This window comes from Cimex lectularius, unplaced genomic scaffold (assembly GCF_000648675.2).
Source record: "Cimex lectularius strain Harlan isolate CLEC.00 unplaced genomic scaffold, Clec_2.1 scaffold15, whole genome shotgun sequence".
NCBI lineage: Eukaryota > Metazoa > Arthropoda > Insecta > Hemiptera > Cimicidae > Cimex > Cimex lectularius.
This window is the reverse complement of record NW_019392667.1, coordinates 1122691-1144949: the sequence shown is the minus strand read 5'-3', so window position 1 is coordinate 1144949 and position 22259 is coordinate 1122691. Positions and strand designations below refer to the sequence as shown.

General features: G+C 33.9%; 1 protein-coding gene across 3 annotated transcripts in view; it reads left to right on the top strand.

Annotated features, from left to right (window-relative positions):
- LOC106673961 (inhibitory POU protein) overlaps nucleotides 1–22259 on the top strand; it is a 123622-nt gene that overhangs the window by 88979 nt on the left and 12384 nt on the right. For all 3 annotated transcript variants that reach the window (XM_014406370.2, XM_014406369.2, XM_014406368.2), the window contains one exon: nucleotides 21577–21768. In XM_014406370.2, coding sequence (XP_014261856.1) covers nucleotides 21577–21768 — 192 coding nt within the window. The remainder of the gene's footprint in view (nucleotides 1–21576; nucleotides 21769–22259) is intronic.

Here is a 22259-nt window from a genome sequence, read left to right as displayed (position 1 = left end):
TAAAGATTGGCGCAGAAAACTGTTAACGCAGGAATAAACGTGCACACAGCCCCGAGCTTGAATCCTTCCAATGAGGAGATAATGGAATTTTCGCCTGTTCACCCGGTAACTAGAAATCTCAAAGGTGAACAAAAATCGTTTCTCCAAGGATAGAAAGACCTTTTCAAGATCCAAGTCGATCCAATTCAAAATGAAACTTAGTAAAAGATTACCTTTCGCATTTCAATTTAACCTTTATAAATAAATCCCATTTAGAGTTAAATTAAATATAAAAAATCCAAAATAATAAAAAATGTGTATGCTAAATGTTAGTCAAACACTTTGCCACCTTGTGAATAATTTATTTTAATTTTAAAACAAGCTTCTTCTCAATCACAACTAACAAAATTTCTTTCAAAATTTATTGCGTTCTATGAAAATACTTTGTAGAATTGAATATGTATTTACACATTGAATTTAATTTCTGATTTTATATTAACAACTGATCATGAAGGAGACAAATAAAAACAAACTCAGTTCCTTCGTCGAACAAATCCATTGACTCAAGTTAGTAAAAAAATAAACTCCCAAGTTCAAATACTAAATAATAAATTATTAATCAGAACACAGAAACACACAAAAACCTAATAAATATCTGGTTTATAAAATTTTATCTAACCTCTCTTTTTTCTTCTCTCACTCTCTCTATCTATCTCCCTATCATAGAGAGAGAGCGAGAAAAAGAGAGATTCGATAAAATTTTATAAACAAGATATTTATTAGGTTTTTGTTTGTTTCTGTGTTCTGATTAATAATTTATTATTTAGTATTTGAACTTGGGAGTTTATTTTTTTACTAACTTGAGTCAATGGATTTGTTCCACGAAGGAACTGAGTTTGTTTTTATTTGTCTCAGAGAGAAAGAGAGAGAAGAAGAAGAAGAAGAAGAAGAGAGAGAGAGATAAAGAGAGAGAGAGAGAGAGAGAGAGAGAGAGAGAGAGAGAGAGAGAGACGGCAAGAGAAAGATAAATGCAGAAAAAGAAATGGAACAAAAGTTAGATAGAAAGGGGAAGAGAAAGAAAAAAAGGGAGAAGAGAGAGAAAGAAAAGATAAAGAGCTAGATAGATAGACAAATAGATAGATAAAGAGATAGATAGATGGAGAGGGAGAGAGAATTGTATATTTGAATGAAAGGTTAAGATAAATTGAGAAAAAGTAGGAAATGGAAGAAAAGTTAGATGGAGGTGAAAAGAACGAAATAGAGTGAGATTGAGTGAGAAAGAGTGAGATTAACTCAAATATAGAGGATGGAATAGTGAGGGAAAATATTATATTTTGCTAAAAATACTTACATAGAGAAATAGTAGAAAATAAATGAAAGAGATAGATGAATAGGGAAATAGTGAGAGAGAGAGAGAGATATTTAGACAAGGAAAAGAGAGGTAGATAAAAAAAAGAGACAGACAGAAAAATTCATGGACATACAGAAATGAAAAGAGAGAGGAAGAGAAAGATAAAGATATGGATAGATAGATAGATAAATCGATAGATAGATAGATAGATAGACAGACAGACAGATAGATAGATAGAAAGGGAGAGAGAAAGAGAGCGAGAGAGAGAGAGAGAGAGAGAGAGAGAATTTTATATTTGAATGGAAGGTTAAGATAAATTGAGAAAAAGTAAGAAATTGAAGAAAAGTTTGATAGAGGTGACAAGAACGAAATAGAGTGAGATTGAGTGAGAGCGAGTAAAATTAACTCAAATATAGAGAAAGGAATAGAGAGAGAAAATGTTATATTTTGCTAAAAAAGCTTAAATAAATAGAGACATAGTAGTAGATAAGGGAAAGATATAGATAAAAAGGGAATAGTGAGAGAGGAGATAATTAGAGAAGGGAAAGAGAGGTAGATAAAAAAAGTGACAGAAAAATTCATTGACATACAGAAATGAAAAGAGAGAGAGAGAGAGAGAGAGAGAGAGAGAGAGAGAGAGAGAGAGAGAGAGAGAGATTTAATATGATAAACGTTTTATTTTTGCAAATCTCGCAGAGTTAGGTCAATCTGACTGATAGAGAGAGAAATAAAATAAGAGAAGCTGTTCTATTTCTATGAAGGAGAAAGATAAATTGATAAATCGTAAGAAATGAAGAAAAAGGAAAAATCGATGAGAGAAAGAGAAAGGGTAATAGACAGAAAAAGAAAATAATCAAGAAAAAGAGATTAACAGAGAGAAAGATAAAAAAAAGAAACTGAAACTTAAGAATTAGATAATAACGAAATGAAAACGATATTGGTACGTTAAAAAAATGTAACACCTATGCTCAAAAGTTTTTCCAAATATTAGCCGACTATAAATATCGCTACAATTATATTATAAAACTTGACTGAAAATATTTTTAATAAATTAATTATATAATGTTGAAGAGGATCAAGTTCATGGTCTTGAATGAAATTACGAACTTATTGCCTTTTAATTTTGCTCGTAGACAGAGAGACCTCAACGGAGAAAAACTATTTAATTTAAATTTCACCTAATCAACTTTACTCCAAAAGAACTAGTCCATTAGCATAAAAAAACTATAACTACGATCGAAGTATCTAGTCAAAAAGCACATAATGGTCGAAATGTTCTATGTAATGGATAAAAATAGTTGTCTTTCTCAAATATGTAATAATTCAGCAGCAGTGAATTATGTCGTGAAAGCTGGGCGAATTGTTTGCATAAGTTTGTAACTTCATTCAAGAACATAAATCTGATCCTCGTCAACATTGAACAAAACTGGTCGATCCTCTCTATAACATTAATTGAATAACTAAATTTTTTTTTTAAACCGGCTCGTGAGGACGTTTTCTCATGTTCTATGTACATAAACGTCACTATAATTTAAAACATGAAATTGAATTCAGCAGATCGTACGTTCGTAGAAGATTGCTAATCACTGGAATTAGAATTACAATTAAAACTCCTGCAGGTGTTCTGATTCGGGGCCGGCCTCCTCGGCACCACATCGATCCTCGAACGGCACAAAAGGCCCCCGTCTTTCTCGCTCATCAATAATTCCTAAAGTAAATTCTCCGAGATCCCCGTCCCATCCTCCGTCCCACCATCAACCAGCTGAGTGAAGTTTAGGGAACGGTCTCCTACTCGAGGACAAGTTTCCCAATATTTACACACCTCGGGGCGCTTCCTCCAAACTTCCGCCTCGCCCGCACAGACCGCCTCATCCAACATTTCTTAGCGTGTTATTCCGCCTCGTTCACTTCCATTTTTCAGTTCTGTCGTTCGGACTAGGCAGTTGTAAAAATTAAAATTAAAAACGTAATAAACACAAAGTTTACTACTTACTACTTCTAAATCCAATTGATTTTCCTGCAGTCAATGAAGAGACTTATTTAAGTTCAAATACTCATTCTTAGACTCACAAATTCAAAAAATATTTTTTTTAAACTGAAGTTCTCTAGCAATGTAGAAATTGTTTTAGTTGAGTATTGAAGTCGTTAACCATTACAAATATCTGGGTATTACTCTGACCCCCCCCCCCGTTTATCTATGACTCGACATTTTACGGAGAGAATATCATCGGCTAAATTTGGGATAAATCGTTTGGAAGGCTCTCATTATTAACATTAAAGTCCCTCCTTCCACCAAATATAACTTATTCAAAGCGGTTTGACGTTCAATTGTGTGCTATGATGCCCAGAGTTGGTGGAAAAATTTCAACTTTACCACAATGATGTTTGGGCTCCCACACAAAATAACATGGTTTCTATTGAGACTTCAACCTCCCTGGTTCATGTTTTCACCTTCGTTCTTCTTGTTAGATACTGCATCAAGACTTTGAATCGGCCTGCTCACCGCCTTTCTCGTTCTCTAGCCTTTGAGGTTATCAAGAAAAAAAAACATTCTTGTTCAATCACTGGGTTAATTTGGCGGAAAAGTACTCATGCCCTTTTGACTCTAACATGCAGGATCGGGATAAATGGTGTGCCCAGTTGGTGGTTATACGTCAAAGAATGGACAAATTTTACTGAGAAGAGTGTGTGTGTAGCCGTCTCGACAGTCCAACCGTTTTATTTTATATAAAGATCTGCAGTACCACCCTATTTTGCTGTCCCTAAATTCAAAAGATATCTTTCGTCCAAGAAGCTGAGCTGGTTTTTTAAATTAAAGAGGCGAGTTGCTTTTTCTTAACTACATTCCGTGGCGAGAAAGATTATTCCTCTGTGCTCTTTGTAACCTCAGAGAAAGGGAGGATGTGATCGTTTTCCTTTATTGAGATCATCTTCAGGTCCTGGGATTTATAAAAATTGTTTTAATTTTACAAATACATGTAGGACGTGGAAAAATTGAATTTATAAAATGCTACAAAATTTTACATCAAAAATGAATTTACACAATGCTAGACAATTTTAGATTAAAAAAAATGAATTTATACAAGGCTAGAAAATTTTATATTACAAAAAAAATTGTGAGTAAAATTACTTTGATTGAATCTAAAATTGTCTAGCATTTTATAAATTTATTTAATTATTTTTTATTTTGTTTTATTTTTTTAATCTAAAATTTTCTAACATTGTATAAATTCATTTTATTAATCTAAAATTTTATAGCATAGTGTAAATTCATTTTTTCCACGTCCTACATGTATTTGTAAAATTTAATCAATTTTTAAATAACCTGAAGATGATCTCAATAAAGATCGAAACGTTGGCACGACAAAGAAAATGTTTTTCTAAAACCTACATCACATCAGACCATACCTCACGATCTCTGAATAGTGTAAATTAAAGTTTTCTTTAGAAAAATGGTAATTCTACTTCATTTTTTTTTTGCTTAACTTCATTTGGGAAGGACCTACAAAGACTAAGCGTAAGAGAAAGTTATTCCTTAAGTTAAGGAAAGGAAGCTCATACGACTCGCACCCTAGAAAGTTTGTGTTTATTTTTGACTTGCATGTTTAAAAGATCTAAGTATTTAAAAAAAGTTAAAATAACTTATTAGTAAAATTAGGTGGAAATTGCTATATTTTTTATTAATTATTCAAATTATTGTGTTTATCTTAGACTTAGTTTTGTATCACTCAAGCTTATGGAAGAAAGCCGGGTGTCGGTGGATGGAGAACGGGGAAATTTTTTCTAATTGTTTACACACATACCTTTACTAAATCTTTTTTTTTACCGATTACCTCTCGTCTTTATTATTTTTTTCCTAACCTCGTTCGGAAGATTTTTCCCATAGGTTCTCCGGTTGGGTAGCAATAATGTTCCGGAGTACTTTTACTTGCTACCTTGATCCTCCAACCCTTTCTCTTTTCGATTCTTTTACAGCCCTCGCGAGATTTCGAGACTCAGTCACCCTCTTTAAAATGCAGTTTTATTGCACCAATTTTGGCCAATATTATCCATTTATTAAATTCATAACTATCCAATTAGCTTAAATGCCCGATTTCCTCCTCTGGTCTGCGGTGTGATGGAAAAGCTGGGTAAGTCTGACAGTAGTTTTCTTCATTTTGATCCGCCTATGCTTGCAGTTATGGTCAGTTTCGACTTCCCGCCATCTTCAGGTTTTACCAATAATTTTGGTTAGAACCCGTCACCGAAGAGACATGGCAGACCAACCCAGTGAGTCTCCAATTACAATTTATTTATGTCAAACTATTTCACTTTAATCCTACTCAATTTTCGGTATATGGCTAGTTTCTACCTTGAAAAAAAAAACAAGAGAACTTTAAAAAGTCATATTTGATAGTTACGATCCATGTTATTTCCTAAATTTTAAAATGATTTCTCATATATGACGTATTTCTTAAATTGTAATGGAAGACTTTATTTATATGGTGGTCAACACTAACTCAACGTTTTTGAATAACAAGTTAACTTTGTCTAAACTCTACACCACCTGTCGTCCTGAGTAGTGTAGAAATTGTCTTACTGAATACACAAAGAATATGTGCTTATGTCTTTGGTTCATTTGACGATCTTAGCCTTGATTACCTTCCTTTGATCGTAGTTAAGAAGGTAGTGGCCTAAAATTTTCATCAAATGTCGCTTGAGAGAGAGAGTGAGTGAGAGAGAAAGAGAGAGGGGAGTTCCTTCGCTTCCTTTTTTAGCGTACTTATATGAAAGCCGCACAAGTACAGTCGAATTAGTTTGATGCGGTTTGAAATATTAATAGCCAAAACGGAAAAGGGTTCGGATATCCTGTTAGCAGTAAAAACTTAGTGTAACGGTCCAGTTAACAATAATTACAAGCCATATCCATAACGGTCGGCCGGGCGGGGAAGTGCGGGGTTTGTTGTTCATGGAAGGGTTGCCCTTGTAATTTGGGCCGATGCAGGGCTCCTTCCTCCTTGGGGAAGGGGTTACAGGTCTACATTATCACCCTGGCTTAATCCCCGGTGCTCGCCTACAAGTTAATTAGGGTCGTAAACTGTTGGCCGACTCCCATGGCTGTATCTCTCGCAAGTTTCTCACTTGATGCCCTTCTACTCGCTGAGAGGGTCCCCGCCCACTCCGGAATACACTCGAGTTCCTTAAGGTCGTTATTGTAAACTTGGATTAATTTGGCAAGTCCGGGAGAGAAGGAGGAAAAGGGAGGGTGGCCATTAAATATTCACCCTCCACCCCATACCATAGCCTAGACACAATCGCTTACAAGGAGTTTCATTGAAATACTTTTCTACGAGACCTTGTCACTTCAAAACCTAGATGATCAATGCAGATTTCCAATCATTAAAAACATCCCCAAATAATAAATAAGACTCATATACAAAGACAAAACGATAAAAAAAACACTTTAATAAAGAAACACACATCGACATACACAGAGAAAAACAAACAAACTAACGACTTTTTCACCACATTAGGTATTAAAACAGCACAGTAGGCCACGGACATTATTACTAAATTAATATTACGAAAAAATTACAACCCAGTTGATAACATCAATCATGACATATTTTTGTGGAGATATGGACAGACAGGTCAAAAAATACATTAAAGATCGGAAGAAATATAAGTAGTTTAAAAACAATAACGCAATATCTAACTGGAAATATGATTTACGGACTCTCAAGAATACAGACAATCATGACTACTACACAAGGCACAAAAAGATCAAAAATTAACATAGTTGATATGTTGGAAATATACAAACATAACACATTTACGGCTAAACAAATAATAACCAAATTTTCGACTGCCAGAAAATCGTTCAATGAACTCTGCAAAATTGGTCGCAATATTAAAGGCACTATAATATGCGAAAAAAAAAAAACTAGGCACACGGTGGTCTGCTCAGATAGTAAAAGCGTAGTGGGAAAACTAAAAGGGAATGAGAAGGGTTTTATCACGGAGCATTTAGTAATGATAATTCTCCAGTGTATCCAAGAAATACAGTCGGACGGGCTTGAAGTTTCAATAGTGTGGATACAAGCGCAAGTGGGGATAAAAGGTAATAAAATAGCCGATAAATTAGACAAAAAAGCAACGGAGTCTGGACTTACATTGGCCATACCAGTTCCAAAAAAAGACGTAAAAAGATCCCTACAATTGACTCAATTGACTCTTCTCACGGACTGGCAATTGGCGTAATCATCCGCAGGAGCAGGCCAATTTTTTAAGAGAATTTTCCCCTTAGTAGGACGAAAACCTTGGTACCTTGGAGATCACTACGACAGGGCGCAGACCACGACCATGAAGAGAATGCTGACGGATCATGGGCTATGTGGCAACTATCTCAACAAAATAGGAAAAAAGGAGTCAACTCAATGCCGTGTGGTTCCGTGGAAGATCTTCAGCACATCATAATGAGATGCAAAAGATACAAAGAAGAATACACCAAAACAACATACAATAAACTTATAAATTCTTGTGCAGTGCAAAAATAAAAATATAACTAAAGAAAATAAGTGTTGTACATAAAGTTAACTATATAATAATTATTTTGTTCAAAAATGGTTGTATATATTAATTATACCAAATAAAAAATAAAAACATATAACAAACACACAAATTACTTACATTCGTAGAAATTAACATTACTTATGATTAGGTAGAATTATGCAATACAATTTTTAGTTCTGTTATGGTATCTTGATCGTTATCTAAAGTTCAAATCAAGTTGTAAGTTTAACCTAATTTGCTTCGATTTTATTTTTATAATTTTTTGGTTGTTCATCCTTTTCAATGTCTTTTGGTATTAAAATAATAGAACTTCTTCAACTAGGTCTTTTTCACTCAAATTTCTTTATTTAATCGATTTGTTGAAGCCCCCAATGATTTATGAAACTAGATGTTATATTAAACAAGAAGTTAATATACTAATTGATGGTAAAATAATTAAAGCGTAATTAATTTTTATATACATACCTTCTCATGTTGAACCACTTACCTTCTTATTATAATAATTTCTTTTAAAATCATTTAACCTATTGTTTTGCCTATATTTACAAGTATGTAACCGTAAACGGACAATCTGTCTTCATCAATTATTTTGTGATGTCATAGTGAAAAGTTTGTTATATATTTTATTGTTTTATTGCTTTAATATGTTATAGTAAATTTGGCATACTTTTTTATGTTTTTTCTTCTAAGTCAATTTATGTATACTCCGATTTTCCAGTATGTATGAATATTTATGTATGTAGTTATGTATTTATCTCATAATAAACAATTAAATTCATAAAAGAAATTACAGTTGTTTGTAAAATAGACAAGTTTTTAAAAATATCAAATGGAATTTTGTATTCACGGAGTACATAAAAATAATAAATACTTTGGCCTAACTACAGTCCTTTAATATAATAAAACAGTTAACATGTATAAAATTTGCACCTCAATAAATAAATTTACAAGTAGTGAATATTTAAAAAGACTTCAGTACAAATTAAATATTGTTTGTGTATTATTTAATATTAGATTTTAGATCGAGTAAAAATAGGACTTCGAAGATTCGTTAAATTTGAATTTTTTAGAGCCCGGTTGTTTTCGTTCGTCCAAAACCTCAACATTCAGCACGCCACCGAAACAACCACAATAAAACATAAAGTAAAAATGATTTACATCGAATATTTTAATAGTAAAAATTTATGTAGCGTTGAGGAAATCTTGTTTTGTTTTCCAAGAATTATTAGGCAATTTAGCCACTCCCAGACATGTTTGGAGTTGAAAGCATACGTATTTCGGGCTTTAATGGCTGCCTGGATGTCTGAAAGTATGTAAATCTGAGCGCCTTTCATGTTTTTCCTTATTAAATTCTGTGCATAGAGTTGTATCGCATGGACCTCTGCTTCGAAAATTGTTGGGTTTAATCCAAAGGGCTAGTGTACATTTCGGCCTTTTTATCTCTACACATATTTTTTGTTTGTTTTTTTTGGTTCATCTGTGTACTATAGCAGAGCTACTGCCTGAAACTTGGAGTAAGTTAATCCAGTGGTCTCTACATTTTATCCCCTATTGAAGTTTGTTCTGATTTTGACATGTACCATTGTATCCATCACGTTTATTTTAATTCTTTCCCGAATTTTTTAATAACCCTTCTTCGATCTGGCTTTATTTCCTCCAAACACAGGTGTCTGTTGGCAGGGTCAAAAGCAACCTTTTGTACATAAATTTGTACAGGTGGAAAGTCGAGGATTTTTTCCTTGTTGTAGTTGATTTTCATTGCAGCATGAGTCATTAAATTAAAACTGCATTAAAATAATCAGAAATGATTATCATTTAAGATGCAACAAAATCAGACGGAAAAATTTATTTCCAAATTTATTGTATACGTAAGTCAACAGCCTTATTTCACATTTTATTTTTATTTATTTAACCGTAAATATACTACAAATTGCACATAAAAAAATAGTATAAATGGATAAACAAGAAACAATTAATGGAAAATTGATTAAAACAATGAAATTATAGCTTATAACTTTTGAAAAGGGATATTCCCCAAAAAATGCAATTTATACGATTTGTGATAAAACAAGTGAGTAATATAATAATATGGTAATGAATCATTAACACTTTAATAGCATCGTAACACTATTAATTTCACGAGTTAGAAAGCTAAATAATTAGCTAATGACATTAATTTAATTGACTACTTTTTTTTAAGCTGTGAATGTCTATACGAATAAAAAAATTAAGCAATATCTAAATCGATTTATTTGGTTATAAAAGTGTATAAACGGCCAATGAGATAAACATAATAGATATACTAAAGTTCTAAAAGCAGCAATATTGCAAGTGATGATATTTCTTAAAATTAACGTTTCGTTATAGATTATTTGGAGATGGTGAAGTGCGGTCTTGTGTGATGTAGGTTTAGAAAAATATTTTCTTTATCGTGCCAACGTTTCGATCTTTATTGAGATCATCTTCAGGGCCTGGGATTTACATTGTTTAGATTATACAAATATATGTAAAATGGGAAAATCAATTTATACAATGATGTTCACAATATAAAAACTTTAGGTTTAATCAAAATATTTGTGCTTACTCAAAGTACATGTTTTCAATGTAGGTGTGTTGAGAGTGTTTTTTTCTTTTACGAGGGTTCCCAACAGCAGAGGTCATATAAACCCTCAGGATGCCGGTGTTTTTGAAAAAGAAAAACAACATTTGTAAGTATGCCGGGTTGGAATGCAGGGCCGCTGGATTCGAACCCGGGACCTTTACTTTGCAGTGATGAGCGCCGTGTCAACGCCTAAACCGTTGCGGCCACCGACGCCCCCGCTTTGAGAGTGTTAGTGAGACATCAATTTTTATTTTTTGTTTATATATGTTAGATTTATAAATAGTCGGGAAAGGATAAAAATTCATTTTTCTATGAAGAGTCGGCTTCTTTGAGGTGAAAAGGGCCAACAATGGGAAAAAAGTGGTTTGTCGTTCGGGTTTAGTTATATTTTCAGTATTATTACAGACGGGATTATTCGGGAAAGGAAGGATTGATTTTATGGAGACTATGTAGAATTGTTTAATGTGTGGAGTGAATGATTGTTTTATACGTTGTATTATGTTTTTTGTATGTTAATGATATCGAATTTTATTTATGATATTAGCAGAGCTGCGGCTTAATTTACATGTGTCTGTTCTGAATTTGATGGTCTGTTTATATCTGTTGATGTAAACCATTTTTAAAAAGTTACGTTTATATTTATTTTGTTCTGTGTTCAATATTTTTGGATTGTTGAAATCGAAATTGTGTTGGTGTTCAAAATGGTGAGTAGCCAGTGCTGTAGGATTTTGTTTAGGTTTTTTACAATCATCGATATGCTGTTTTACACTTTTATCTAGATATTTGTATGTAATTGTGATTGGAGTTTCGGACAATTTATACAATGGATTTTGTAAATTACATCAGACTTATTTGTTATAGGTGTGGGATCATTAATTTTAGAAAAAGTGTGTGAATTGTTTTATAGTTTTTAAAGGCTATTTTAAAGTTATCAGAAGAGAGAAACGTGTTTAATTTATGTGATAGACCTTGAATGAATGGTATGGAAATGTATGTTTGTTTGTCTGGTTTTGATAGATTTAATGTAGTATTATTAGTAATAGTGGATGGTGTTAGTTTGAGTTGTAGTTGTTGATTATTCTGTTGATTATGTGTTTAGGGTGGTAATTGTTAGGGAGGATATGTTTGTATATCTTTATGTTCTTGTGGTGAATTTATGGCTTAGGGTAATAATTCTCTGAAGTAGCCTTTTGGCCATGTTTATTATTGCATGAAGTAAAGTTGAGGTAGCGATCTGTGTTTCTTGGATTTTGATACCAATCTGTGATTAATGCGTTATTATTATGTTATTATTAATTTGTCTACCTATGAATTTTTTTTATTGTTGAATGTGTGGGGCTTTGTATGTATTAGTAACCTAATTTTTGTAGGTGTGTTTCATGGAATAAATAGTTTTTTTTTATTGTTCTAGCTGGTCTTTTTGGTGTAATGTTTCTGCTGTAATGCTATTTTCCTTTTGTGTAATGTTTTAAATGATGTTAATGATGTGTTTGTGAGTTATTGTTAATTTGTGTATTTTTGAATATTTAATGTTTAATATCTGCTCATAAGGTTTTCAGTATGCTCATTTTAGGTTCTATTTGTACATTGTGTATTAGTTCATGCTTGTGGATGGTTCATGGTTATTTTCCATTAGGTGAGTCTGTTTTTCCATCATTGTCCCAAAACTCGATATGTCCCTTTTATCTGTCTTAATTTAACGTCCTTTTTGTCCGATGTATTAATCTCCGTATTTGCAGATTACATATGCTGTACATTCCATTTTGTACTAGTTGATCTATCACGTCAATTTTTTGCCTTAGTCAGTTTCATATTGTGTTTTTATGCCTAATATGTTGAATAAGCACTTACTTTGTTTCCTTCCTAACGTATGTGAATGTGGTACATTTAGTGTTTGCTTTTGAGGTGTTTTGTTTATTATTTCGTTGATGTATTTGTGTTATAGCCGTTCTTAAATGGCTTGTATTCTTTATTTATTCGTTTTCGTAATTAAATTCATTGATTATTCGGCGATCGTGAGATGCGGTCTGGTGTGACGACGGTTTTAGAAAAACATTTTCTTTGACGTTTCGATCTTTATTGAGATCATCTTCTGGGCCTGGGATTTATAAATATTGTTTAAATTATTATTTGGAGTACATGAGAGGCGGTCTGGTGTTACGTAGGCTGTAGAAAAACATTTTTTTTATCATGCCAACGTTTCGATCTTTATTGAGATCATCTTCAGGGCTCAAAGTGTTAGTTTTCCGTGTCGGCTGTAGAAAAATGTTTTCTTTATCATGCCAACGTTTCGATCTTTATTGAGATCATCATCAGGGCTTAAAGTGTTAGTTTTCCGTGTAGTTGTGTCATTCTTGATTCTTCTTCTTATGAATGTTGAGAGGCACTCTCACGATCTACGAAAAATCATTGACTAACGCCCACTAAACACCACACATTAAATTCGTTGTTTTTCTAGGTTTTTGATACCAATCTATGATTAATGTGTCATCTGGTTGTTTTGTTAGAAGTATATCCTAAAAAGTTTTTTTTTTTTTTTTTCGATTTCATGTATAAATTGTAAACGTGGGTGAAAGGGAAAAGGGGCTCGAATCTCTGCAAATTCTGCACGTTTCCTTATAGTTCTCCATATCTTTTTTCAAAAGGTAAATCAATTTTTGAAGGTCTTGAGAAAAAGAGTTGTTATTTTTAATTTTTTAAGCCAAGGTTGAGAAGAAAAATTAATGCCAAGAGCGGGACCCGAACCCATGACCTTCTGTTAAATGATTTGTGTGAGAATGTTTTCTGAATCTTGTAAGTATTTTCCGTGGAAAGCAATGCTTTTTCCAGGTGATTTTCGAGCTTGCTAAAACGGATTTCAACTTTTCCTGAATAAAAAATGAGCCCATAGTTATAAAGAGATAGAGATGGATGGAAATTGGCGGGGCGCGCTTTCTTGTTTCCTGCCGCCATTAGTCGACAAAGCGCTTTCCCTCTTCCCTTTTCCCTTTAACATCTCAAAGAGCGAGAAGGAGCGAGGGCGTCCGTGGGAGGGAGGAAGAGCGAGAGGGAGCGAGAGAGACGTAATCCCGCCTTCTCATCCACAAAAGGGATGCATTAGTAGGGGAACTCGTTCATAAATTATTCAGGAGGCGTGGCTCTAAGAGTGCGCGCACACCCGCGTCGATGCACGCCGCCGACTGGCAAACATCCTCCTAGAATCAACCCCCGCCCGTAGCCACCCCTTCAAGCACTCATATTTCAATAATGTTTGCTTTCTTCTTTCCCTCTGAACTGATTTTTAAAAAAACATTGGCAGTTACACCTATTCATTTCAAATATACATGCAAACGGAAATTCCTTTGGATTTGTTTTTACTAACTATAAATTGTTAGATTTCTTGCTATAATCTGCGGGGTGGAAAACCTGTACCCTGGTTGTTTTATATAATTTCGGTTGGATTTTTATCTGTCATTGCTTTAGACATACATTTGTCGATTTCTCATCTTCTTCCGTCGGTACAATTCTTTTGTCCTTTTTATTCATTTCCTTGTAATTTCGTAAATTATGCCGCAAATACAAATTCCCCATTGTACAATATAATTTGTTGGCATACATAAATTTAAATTGTCTTATTAATATTGATGATGTTTTCGTCAAAAGTGGAATTCTAATTTTTCATGTAGACCTCGTGTTTTTGAAATTTCATGTTAACCCAGTTAGCACATAAGTAGACAAGAAAACCAAAAATAAACGTAATCAAGCTCAAAGTTGGGTATAATTTTTCCAACCGAAACTTTCATAAGTTAAAAAAACACTTTAGGTGATGTAGAATGAAAACCTATTAATAATATAAACAACCATTTTATTGCATTTCAAGAGACTAAGGAAACCTCGTTTATTCACGGCTCAGAGAGTATGCTAAACCATCACGACTTGGCGGTCTTGCACAACTAATGCAACCGTCCGCCGTGCAATACATCTAAACAACTTTTTTTTCTTTATTTTCGTTTACAACTGTACATGTATTATATACAACAAATTGGATTTCAATTTAAGATTGTCAATTTATGATAAGGGATTTGAGATCTATTATCCGTATTATTTTCAGTCGCTTACGTGGTATTTGTACGGAATGGAGTAATAATATTTGTGTGTTAGTGTGATTTTATAATTTACTATAAAAACCTCATTAATGTGTTTGGATGAATGAAAAAATTGTTGGCGTGTGAAGATCCCTGTAAAGTGTGTTATTGTTTATGTAAAAAGGGCAGGAACAATTAGTCTTAAAATTTTGGATTGAAAACTTTGTAATGTTTGAATATTGGAATATTTAGCCGATCCATAAGCTTGGCACCCGTATATCTAAAAAAAATTGAATAGGTGGGTGTATGTCGAAAGTTTTGATTTTAATGGTAATTTTAATTTTCGGGAGATTAGGTAATAAAGCAGTTTAAATCGTTTGTTAATTGTCTGTTTTTTTAATCGTGTTTTTGCATTCCAAGTTAGTCTTCTATCAAATGTACGTCCTGAATAGTTAACTTTGTCGGATTGAGGAACAGATTAGTACAGCATAAGTATACGCTACGAGTCTAATTGCGGAGTTGTGACTTTGAGGGGTTAACATTTTTATCTACAAGGGTACATGTTTTATCTACAGCCAGCAGATTGGATTTCAATTTATGATTGTGGCATTACGGGTTATAGAAAAAGCTACCCATTGACAGCTCTGGATTAATACAATTATATTAATCATTTAAGAGGTTATCCATATTCTTTTCAGTCGCTTATCTGGCAACTATAGGGAATCGTATTTGTGTGTTAGTGTGATTTTTTAATTTACTCTGAAAATGTCTGTAATATGATGGATAAAACTGTTGGCATGTGAAGAATGCAGTTATTGTTTACATAAGTGGCAGAAATATTTACGGCTAACATTTTTGATTGAAAACTATGTAAACTTTGAATATTGGAATACGGTGGCACCCGTACATCCATAAAATTTTGAGTAGGTATTGTTGGTTAAGTAGGTAATAAAGCATTTTAAATTGTTAGTTGAGTGATTGTTTTTTAATCGTGTTTTTGGATTCCTAGTTAGTCTTCTATCAACTAATTTCGTGGTCCGCTTGACCAATTAATATATTACAATTAATTAAGGTTTTTTAGTTGAGATAAAAAAGTCCTTGATTGAAAAATGGCAAAAAGGAGAGAAAATTCAAAAGGTGGGGTTGAGATGGGAAGTCAGTGTCAGGGTGGATCGAAGTCACGATAGCTCGTGGTAGAACAGCGGCGTATTTAGCCGAAGATCGTGGGTTCGAATGCCGCTCGTGTCATTGACTTTTTTATCTCAACTAAAAAGCCTTAATTAATTGGTTATATCAAATATAAGTCGTAAATAGTTAACTTTGTCGGAGGAACAGTTCATTGGATAGGACTAGTCTCACGGCGGAGGAGTGACTTTAGGAAATAAACTTTATTTTCCAAAGATTCCTCCATTTTTCAATTGTTGATATGTGGTTTTCTAACATAAATAAAGCTTGTGTAGAAAAGGTATGTTAATATGGTGGTGTCATCTGCGTATGTGGCGGCAAGTGCATTTTTATTTGTGGTCATATCAGAAGTAAAAATTGTGTACAACAACCGAGCGGGTATTGACCCTTGTTGCACACCTGCAAGCACTTCTTGCTGTCACGTCACAATAAATTCGTGACCTCTGATGAGACTATGTTTAGGGGACACCTCCATTTTCAAGACGTGAACTGATGCACTGACTTGGAAGATTCATTTTCTGTTTATTTAAAACCCTCCTTACAGGAAACTCTAAATAAAGCCTTTATAGATAAATAAGACAGCCATAAGGCCTTTTACAACTAGTCCTGAACACATCTTTTGAGGTTGCCAATTTTTTATCAGTCACTGGCAAGCTTCACGTTGTTAGTCAATTTTCATATCCTTGCCAGCAGCTCTTTAGTTTTCTTGCTTGCGGTTTTTCCTCTCCTGGTTGAAAGAATCTACACTTAAATAGACCATCACAAAAGCAAAATGTTTTATGCGGTATTTTCTTCTTCCTGACAGTGACAATGTTCTTTCAATACTTCCGATGCATATGACTTTTTAAGCGGCAGTGCCATGTTCGGAGTCCATCAGGATTTCTTGCTGTTACTTTGTATGTCTTGCCCCTTCTATGGACCAATGTGTCCCATGCCTGGGGGTCTTCCTCGACGAGGTTTTGAACTCATTAAATTCCATTATTGGATATCACCATTTTGTGGCTTACAATAGGTTTTGGGCTTTGAGAATTTACATCTGCTCCTCTTTTGGCTTTATATGACCAATTTCTCATCCCCACTATGACCTCTGACCCATGTATAACTAGAAAACAGACCAAATTAATTTATTGTTTATCTTTATTAAGTAGCATAAACTGTCTCTAGTATTACGCCTTGTAAATACGCTTGAAATGATTTTCTAAATGTTTTGGTCAGGTGTTAACATATGGAATGTAACCCCTTTTCATATGTAAAACTTTAACTAACATAATCTTTTATTTAATAGGTTAAGTCGTTAAATTACTAAATTTTATCATTCTGTTTTACCAATAATAAATTATTCCATACTTTCTAGTCAAATTTGTTTTTGAAAGGACCACGAGATCAGATTGTATCGCGTGTAATTTAATATTCTTATTGTCTATTTATTTATTGATCACTAATACATATTTATCGTTGTATTAATACATTTATATTCTGTGTAATGTCATGAAATTTACATGTATTTTTTCCTCAACTATTTTTTTTTTATGAATATTTTAAGATCAAATTCTTTTTATATTTAATGCAGACTAGGTAAAAAATGGTGCAATAATGCCCTGGTACCAGCTAAATACAACTATGTAAAATAAATTAATAAAATAATAATAAATAAATAAAAATATGCACTAAAATTCATAGATAGATAGATTTTTAAATTAATTTTTTAACGGTTTCTTCAGTTTATTTCAAATTTTTGGATCAATTTGAGAAATGATTTTTTCTCATGGTTTTAAGCATATTTCCTGTAGAAGTAGTAATAACGTTACATTCCTATTTATTTTTTTTATATTTTGTTTTGCAATAAAGCCATGTTTTTGTCTCAAGGAGAGCAAGTAAGCTGTAAAAAAGTGTTAACTTCTACACGGCCGCATTAAATATTAACGAGATCGAAGAAGGGTAGAACCCCAGGACGGAAATCGAAATAATAGGCTTTGGTTTCGAAACATAATTGGCCGAATCGTCCCGACACTCTATAATTTCACTCGACCAAGTCGTAATTGGAGTTTTTTGTATTGGAGGGGCAAACGAAAGAGACAACAAACGGCGAGTGACCTAACACGAACATGGGCTGCACACAGTAGGACTTTCCGGCCCGGCAAAGGGCTCTCTCCCACGGAAAAAGAGACCGCGGGGGGTAATGACACGTTGGCAGATCCCCGGGCCGAATGGGTGATTAGGTTGGCAAAAGTGGCCCCGTCAATAGTTAATGGGTTGACTTGTTCGGTCGGACATGCGAGCCCTCTTCTACGCTCTTCTTGGAAATATTTCCACCCTCCCTCGAAAGTCGCCATGGAAACAAAAGTATAGACAGTTGTATTCATTTTCAACTTCTGTAAACTTTAAGCCTTTAAACTGTTTACTAATAGTTATAATTAAACAAATGTTTTTTCCTTCCAATAGCTAAAAATTTTTTAGCTGTGGTATTCAATCGTCCAAAATTCGTTTATACAATAGAAATACACAATTTTTTAAATTTCTGCCTGTCTGTGCATATCAGATTCTAAGCTAAATAAGTTTTAAACATTAAAAATCGAAAACATTGATAAAAATATGTTTTGTACCTTATACTCTACTTGTATACCCTTTCTAGGAAGGCTAATGGAGACAGAGAGAGAGAGAGAGAGAGAGAGAGAGAGAGAGAGAGAGAGAGAGAGAGAGAGAGAAAGACAGGCATACAGAGACAGACAGAGAGAGAGTGAGAGAGAGAGAGTGTGATAGAGAGAAACAGACAGCCAGAAAATCAGACAACTAGACCCTCAGATAAAGAGAATATGGTATTTGGATAAAGTCGTAAGTTAAAGTTGAGAAAAAATAGGAGAACGAAAGAAATGATATCTCTTCTTGCATGACTCGTGCTACTCCAAAAGAGTATTAAACATTGAGAAGAAAAATTTTACAATGTTCGACTTTTATCCACTTTCTATGAAGTTTAAAGAGAGAATGAGTGTGAGAGAGAGAAAGAAAGAGAGAAATACAGACGAATAAATAGACTGCCAAACAAAGATAATTTGGTATGAAATTGTAAGATAAATTATAAATGAGAACAAAACAAGACATATTTCGTCCTCATCAGATTCTAAGCCAATTGAGGTTTGAATATCGAAGGAAATTTTTTTACAATATGCGACTTTTATATACTTTCAAGGAGCTCAAATAATTACTAGGACAAAAGATACAGATGTTTCGAAAGTTAAGTGGGCAGGTGTTTTCACGTGGGATGAAGTAATAGTGATTAGCAAGGCCTGGAGTTTGTAGGGAGCTGGAGAAAAAAAGGCGGTTGCCAAGTCGTTGTACATCAGATAGGCAGAAGGGGTTGGAAGCACTTAGGGTCTCGTCAGACCCTTTCCATTAGCGAGTTCCTTACCATACCCGAGCATCATAGAGGAGAAACAGGGAGACGCTGATTGACAAACTCAAAACGACCAAAATTTCACTTGGCAAAAATTCGTCCAATTATGGATCAAAATATTTACTTTCTCATCTCGTTTATTCAATAAAAAGCATTGATCGTCATTGAAAATAATTGACTTTTGTTGTAAATCTAACAACCAAAGTATAAAAACAAGTAGGTACACAATGTTTTCCATGTCAGATAATTCAAAAGTCCTATTTTAATAAGCTATGAATAAAAATACTGTTTTAAATTTAAGAGAAAGAGAGAGAGAGAGAGAGAGAGAGAGAGAGAGAGAGAGAGAGAGAGAGAGAGAGTGAGTGAGAGAGAAGAGAGAATTTATTTTGCTGAAAAAGTCTAAATTTGCATTAGAATCGTCACAAACATGTTTTAAAAATATTTTACTTAATCTTATTTTAAGAATCGCTGTTTCCTCAGCTAATACGATTAGGTTAGCATTCTGTTTACTAACCATTAGTTCTTCACTAGATACTTTTTCAAACTTTTTCCAGGCAATTTTTTTTATCTTTTCTAGAATCACATTTTACAATTTAATATACAAATATTTACATAACATTTGTTATTATGTTTCACACTTTTTAAGGTTCAACCATTTTTCTTACCATTTCTAGTGAATTGACTTTGTACACTTTTAAATGTTTTAAGACTGTCTCACTGTTTTTAACAATTCCTTACGCATTCTAAGATATATAAACAAGTTAAAGGCAAAATTGTAAGTTTAACAAAAAAAAGTTTTTCAGCATCCTTTGAACCTAAATTTTCTAGTATCATAATTGCTTTTCCTTGTTATTTCAAAACATGGTTGACAGGACTGTCCACAATCCAATAATGCGTATCTAATGTAAGCCTGAAAACATGAAAAATAATTACAATTAATTAAGGTTTTTAGTTGAGATGAAAAAAAGTTAATGGCACGAGCGGGATTCGAAACCACGATCGAGGTCACGATAGCTCAAGTGGTAGAGCAGCACCGTATCTAGCCGAAGGTCGTGGGTTCGAATCCCGCTCGTGCTATTAACTTTTATTCATCTCAACTAAATTCCTTAATTAATTGTAATGATTTAATTGGTCAAGCAGACCACGAAATTAGTGAATTTAATGAAAAATAAACATGTACCAATGATTTAGGAGAAGCAATTCAAGCAAATTCCAGACTTTTTAACAGATACAACTATCTGCTGAGTTTAGGCGCCAAGAATCTACAATGCGCATCCCAAATGCGTTATGGATCAATATACACCCTGGGTGCTTTAGGAACATAATTTCTTCACAATTTTTTTATTTTTGATGTAGTCATTAACAAAACCTGTGACTTTTCTTTATTTAACCGCAGGCCATTTTCCCTGTACCACTTTTCCAGTTCAGACTTTAATTAATAATTTCTCTTCATAAGTTGGGTTTTAGATGCTTCTTTTAAATGAAAAGGAGTATACAGAGAGAGAGAGAGAGAATATTACGTTTGAAAAAGAGAGAATTTGAAAGTGTACGAGAGAAAGGGTGCTAAAAAGAAAGATATAGAGTGAGGGACCGAGAGAGTATTATTAAATGTAAGAGAGATTGAGGTAAAAGGGAGAGAGATACGTTAAAAAAAAGAGAAAAAACTGAATAGATAGAATGGAAATAGTATGCACGTGCCTGATAGATAGAGATAGAGAGAGAGAAAGAGAGTGAGAGGGAGGGAGAAATAATATTACGGTTTAATAATAGAGAATTTGAAAATGTGCGAGAGAAAGAGGCTAAAGAGAAAATGATACAGTGACAGAGAGAGTGTTATTAAAAGTAAGAGAGATTGAGGAAGAAATGGAGAGAGATACATTAAAAAAAGAGAGAAAAAACTGAAGAGATAGAATGGAAATAGTATGCACGTGTCTGCGTGCGTGTGTGTGTGTCAGTAATGAAAAAGATATATAGATAGATAGATCAGGTAAGAGAGAGAGACCGATAGAGAGAGAGAGAGAGAGAGAGAGAGAGAAAGAGAGATAGAAATAGAGAGAGAGAAAGAGAGAGAGAGAGAATATTACGGTTGATTAAGAGAAAATTTGAAAGTGTGCGAGAGAAAGGGGGCTAAAGAGAAAGAGTTACAGTGAGTGACAAAGAGAGTGTTATTAAAAGTAAGAGAGATTGAGGAAAAAAGAGGGAGAAAACTGCAGACATAGAACGGAAATAGTATGCACGTGCCTGCGTACTTGTGTGTGAGAGTAATGAGATAAATAGATTGATAATGAGATAGATAGATAGAGAAAGAGAGTGAGAGAGAGAGAGAGAGAGAGTGAGAGAGAGAAATAATAATAACTTATGCTTTTCACTTCCAAAAATAAAGTTTTGCAAATTCTGTTCATTTATAAAATGGGCGATGTGTTTTATGAAAGGAACTTTCTCCTGATTTCAGGGCGACCTTTTCGGCGGGTTGAACGACGGACTTCTTTCGAGGGCAGAGGCCCTCGCAGCGGTCGACATCGGCAAGCACCAGTCGAGCAATCCTACCGGACCGGGGGGAGGGTTGCCACAGCTGAAGCATGACATGATGTACCACCACCACGGCATGGGTGGGCCGCCCCCTCCGAACACGAGGCCTCATCAGGTGAGTTTCTGTCAAAACGTAAAAGAAATTTAAGATATTTAAAGTAAGAAAAATAAATCCTGAAATATTGGGAACGTCTCAGTATTAGAGGTTTTGTCTGTACTAGTAGAAATTAAATTTTACTTCTTTATAAGCTGATAGTCAATACAGTTGTTTGTCTACAGTGGGCTCTAAGGCAAAAAAATAAATTTTATTTCGTTTCTCAGTCAATTTTGGTTTGTAGCAGTAACTAGTAAATGTAAATATTTTGATTAGTTTTCTTCAAACGTCTTATTTACATGGCTGCGACTCGTTCAATTTCAAGCTGTTTTTTTCCCTATTTAATCAGATAGCGCCGTCAAAGTCAAGTTATTCTAATTCTTTAATTTGTTGCAAACAGGGTTGTGCATGAAGGGAGGGCAATTAGGCCTAAAGAGGGTCGGGGGCGGCGGGGGATTGAATTAAACACGGAGCCCGAACAGAAGGGGAGCTCATAAATTTTTCACCCCTAA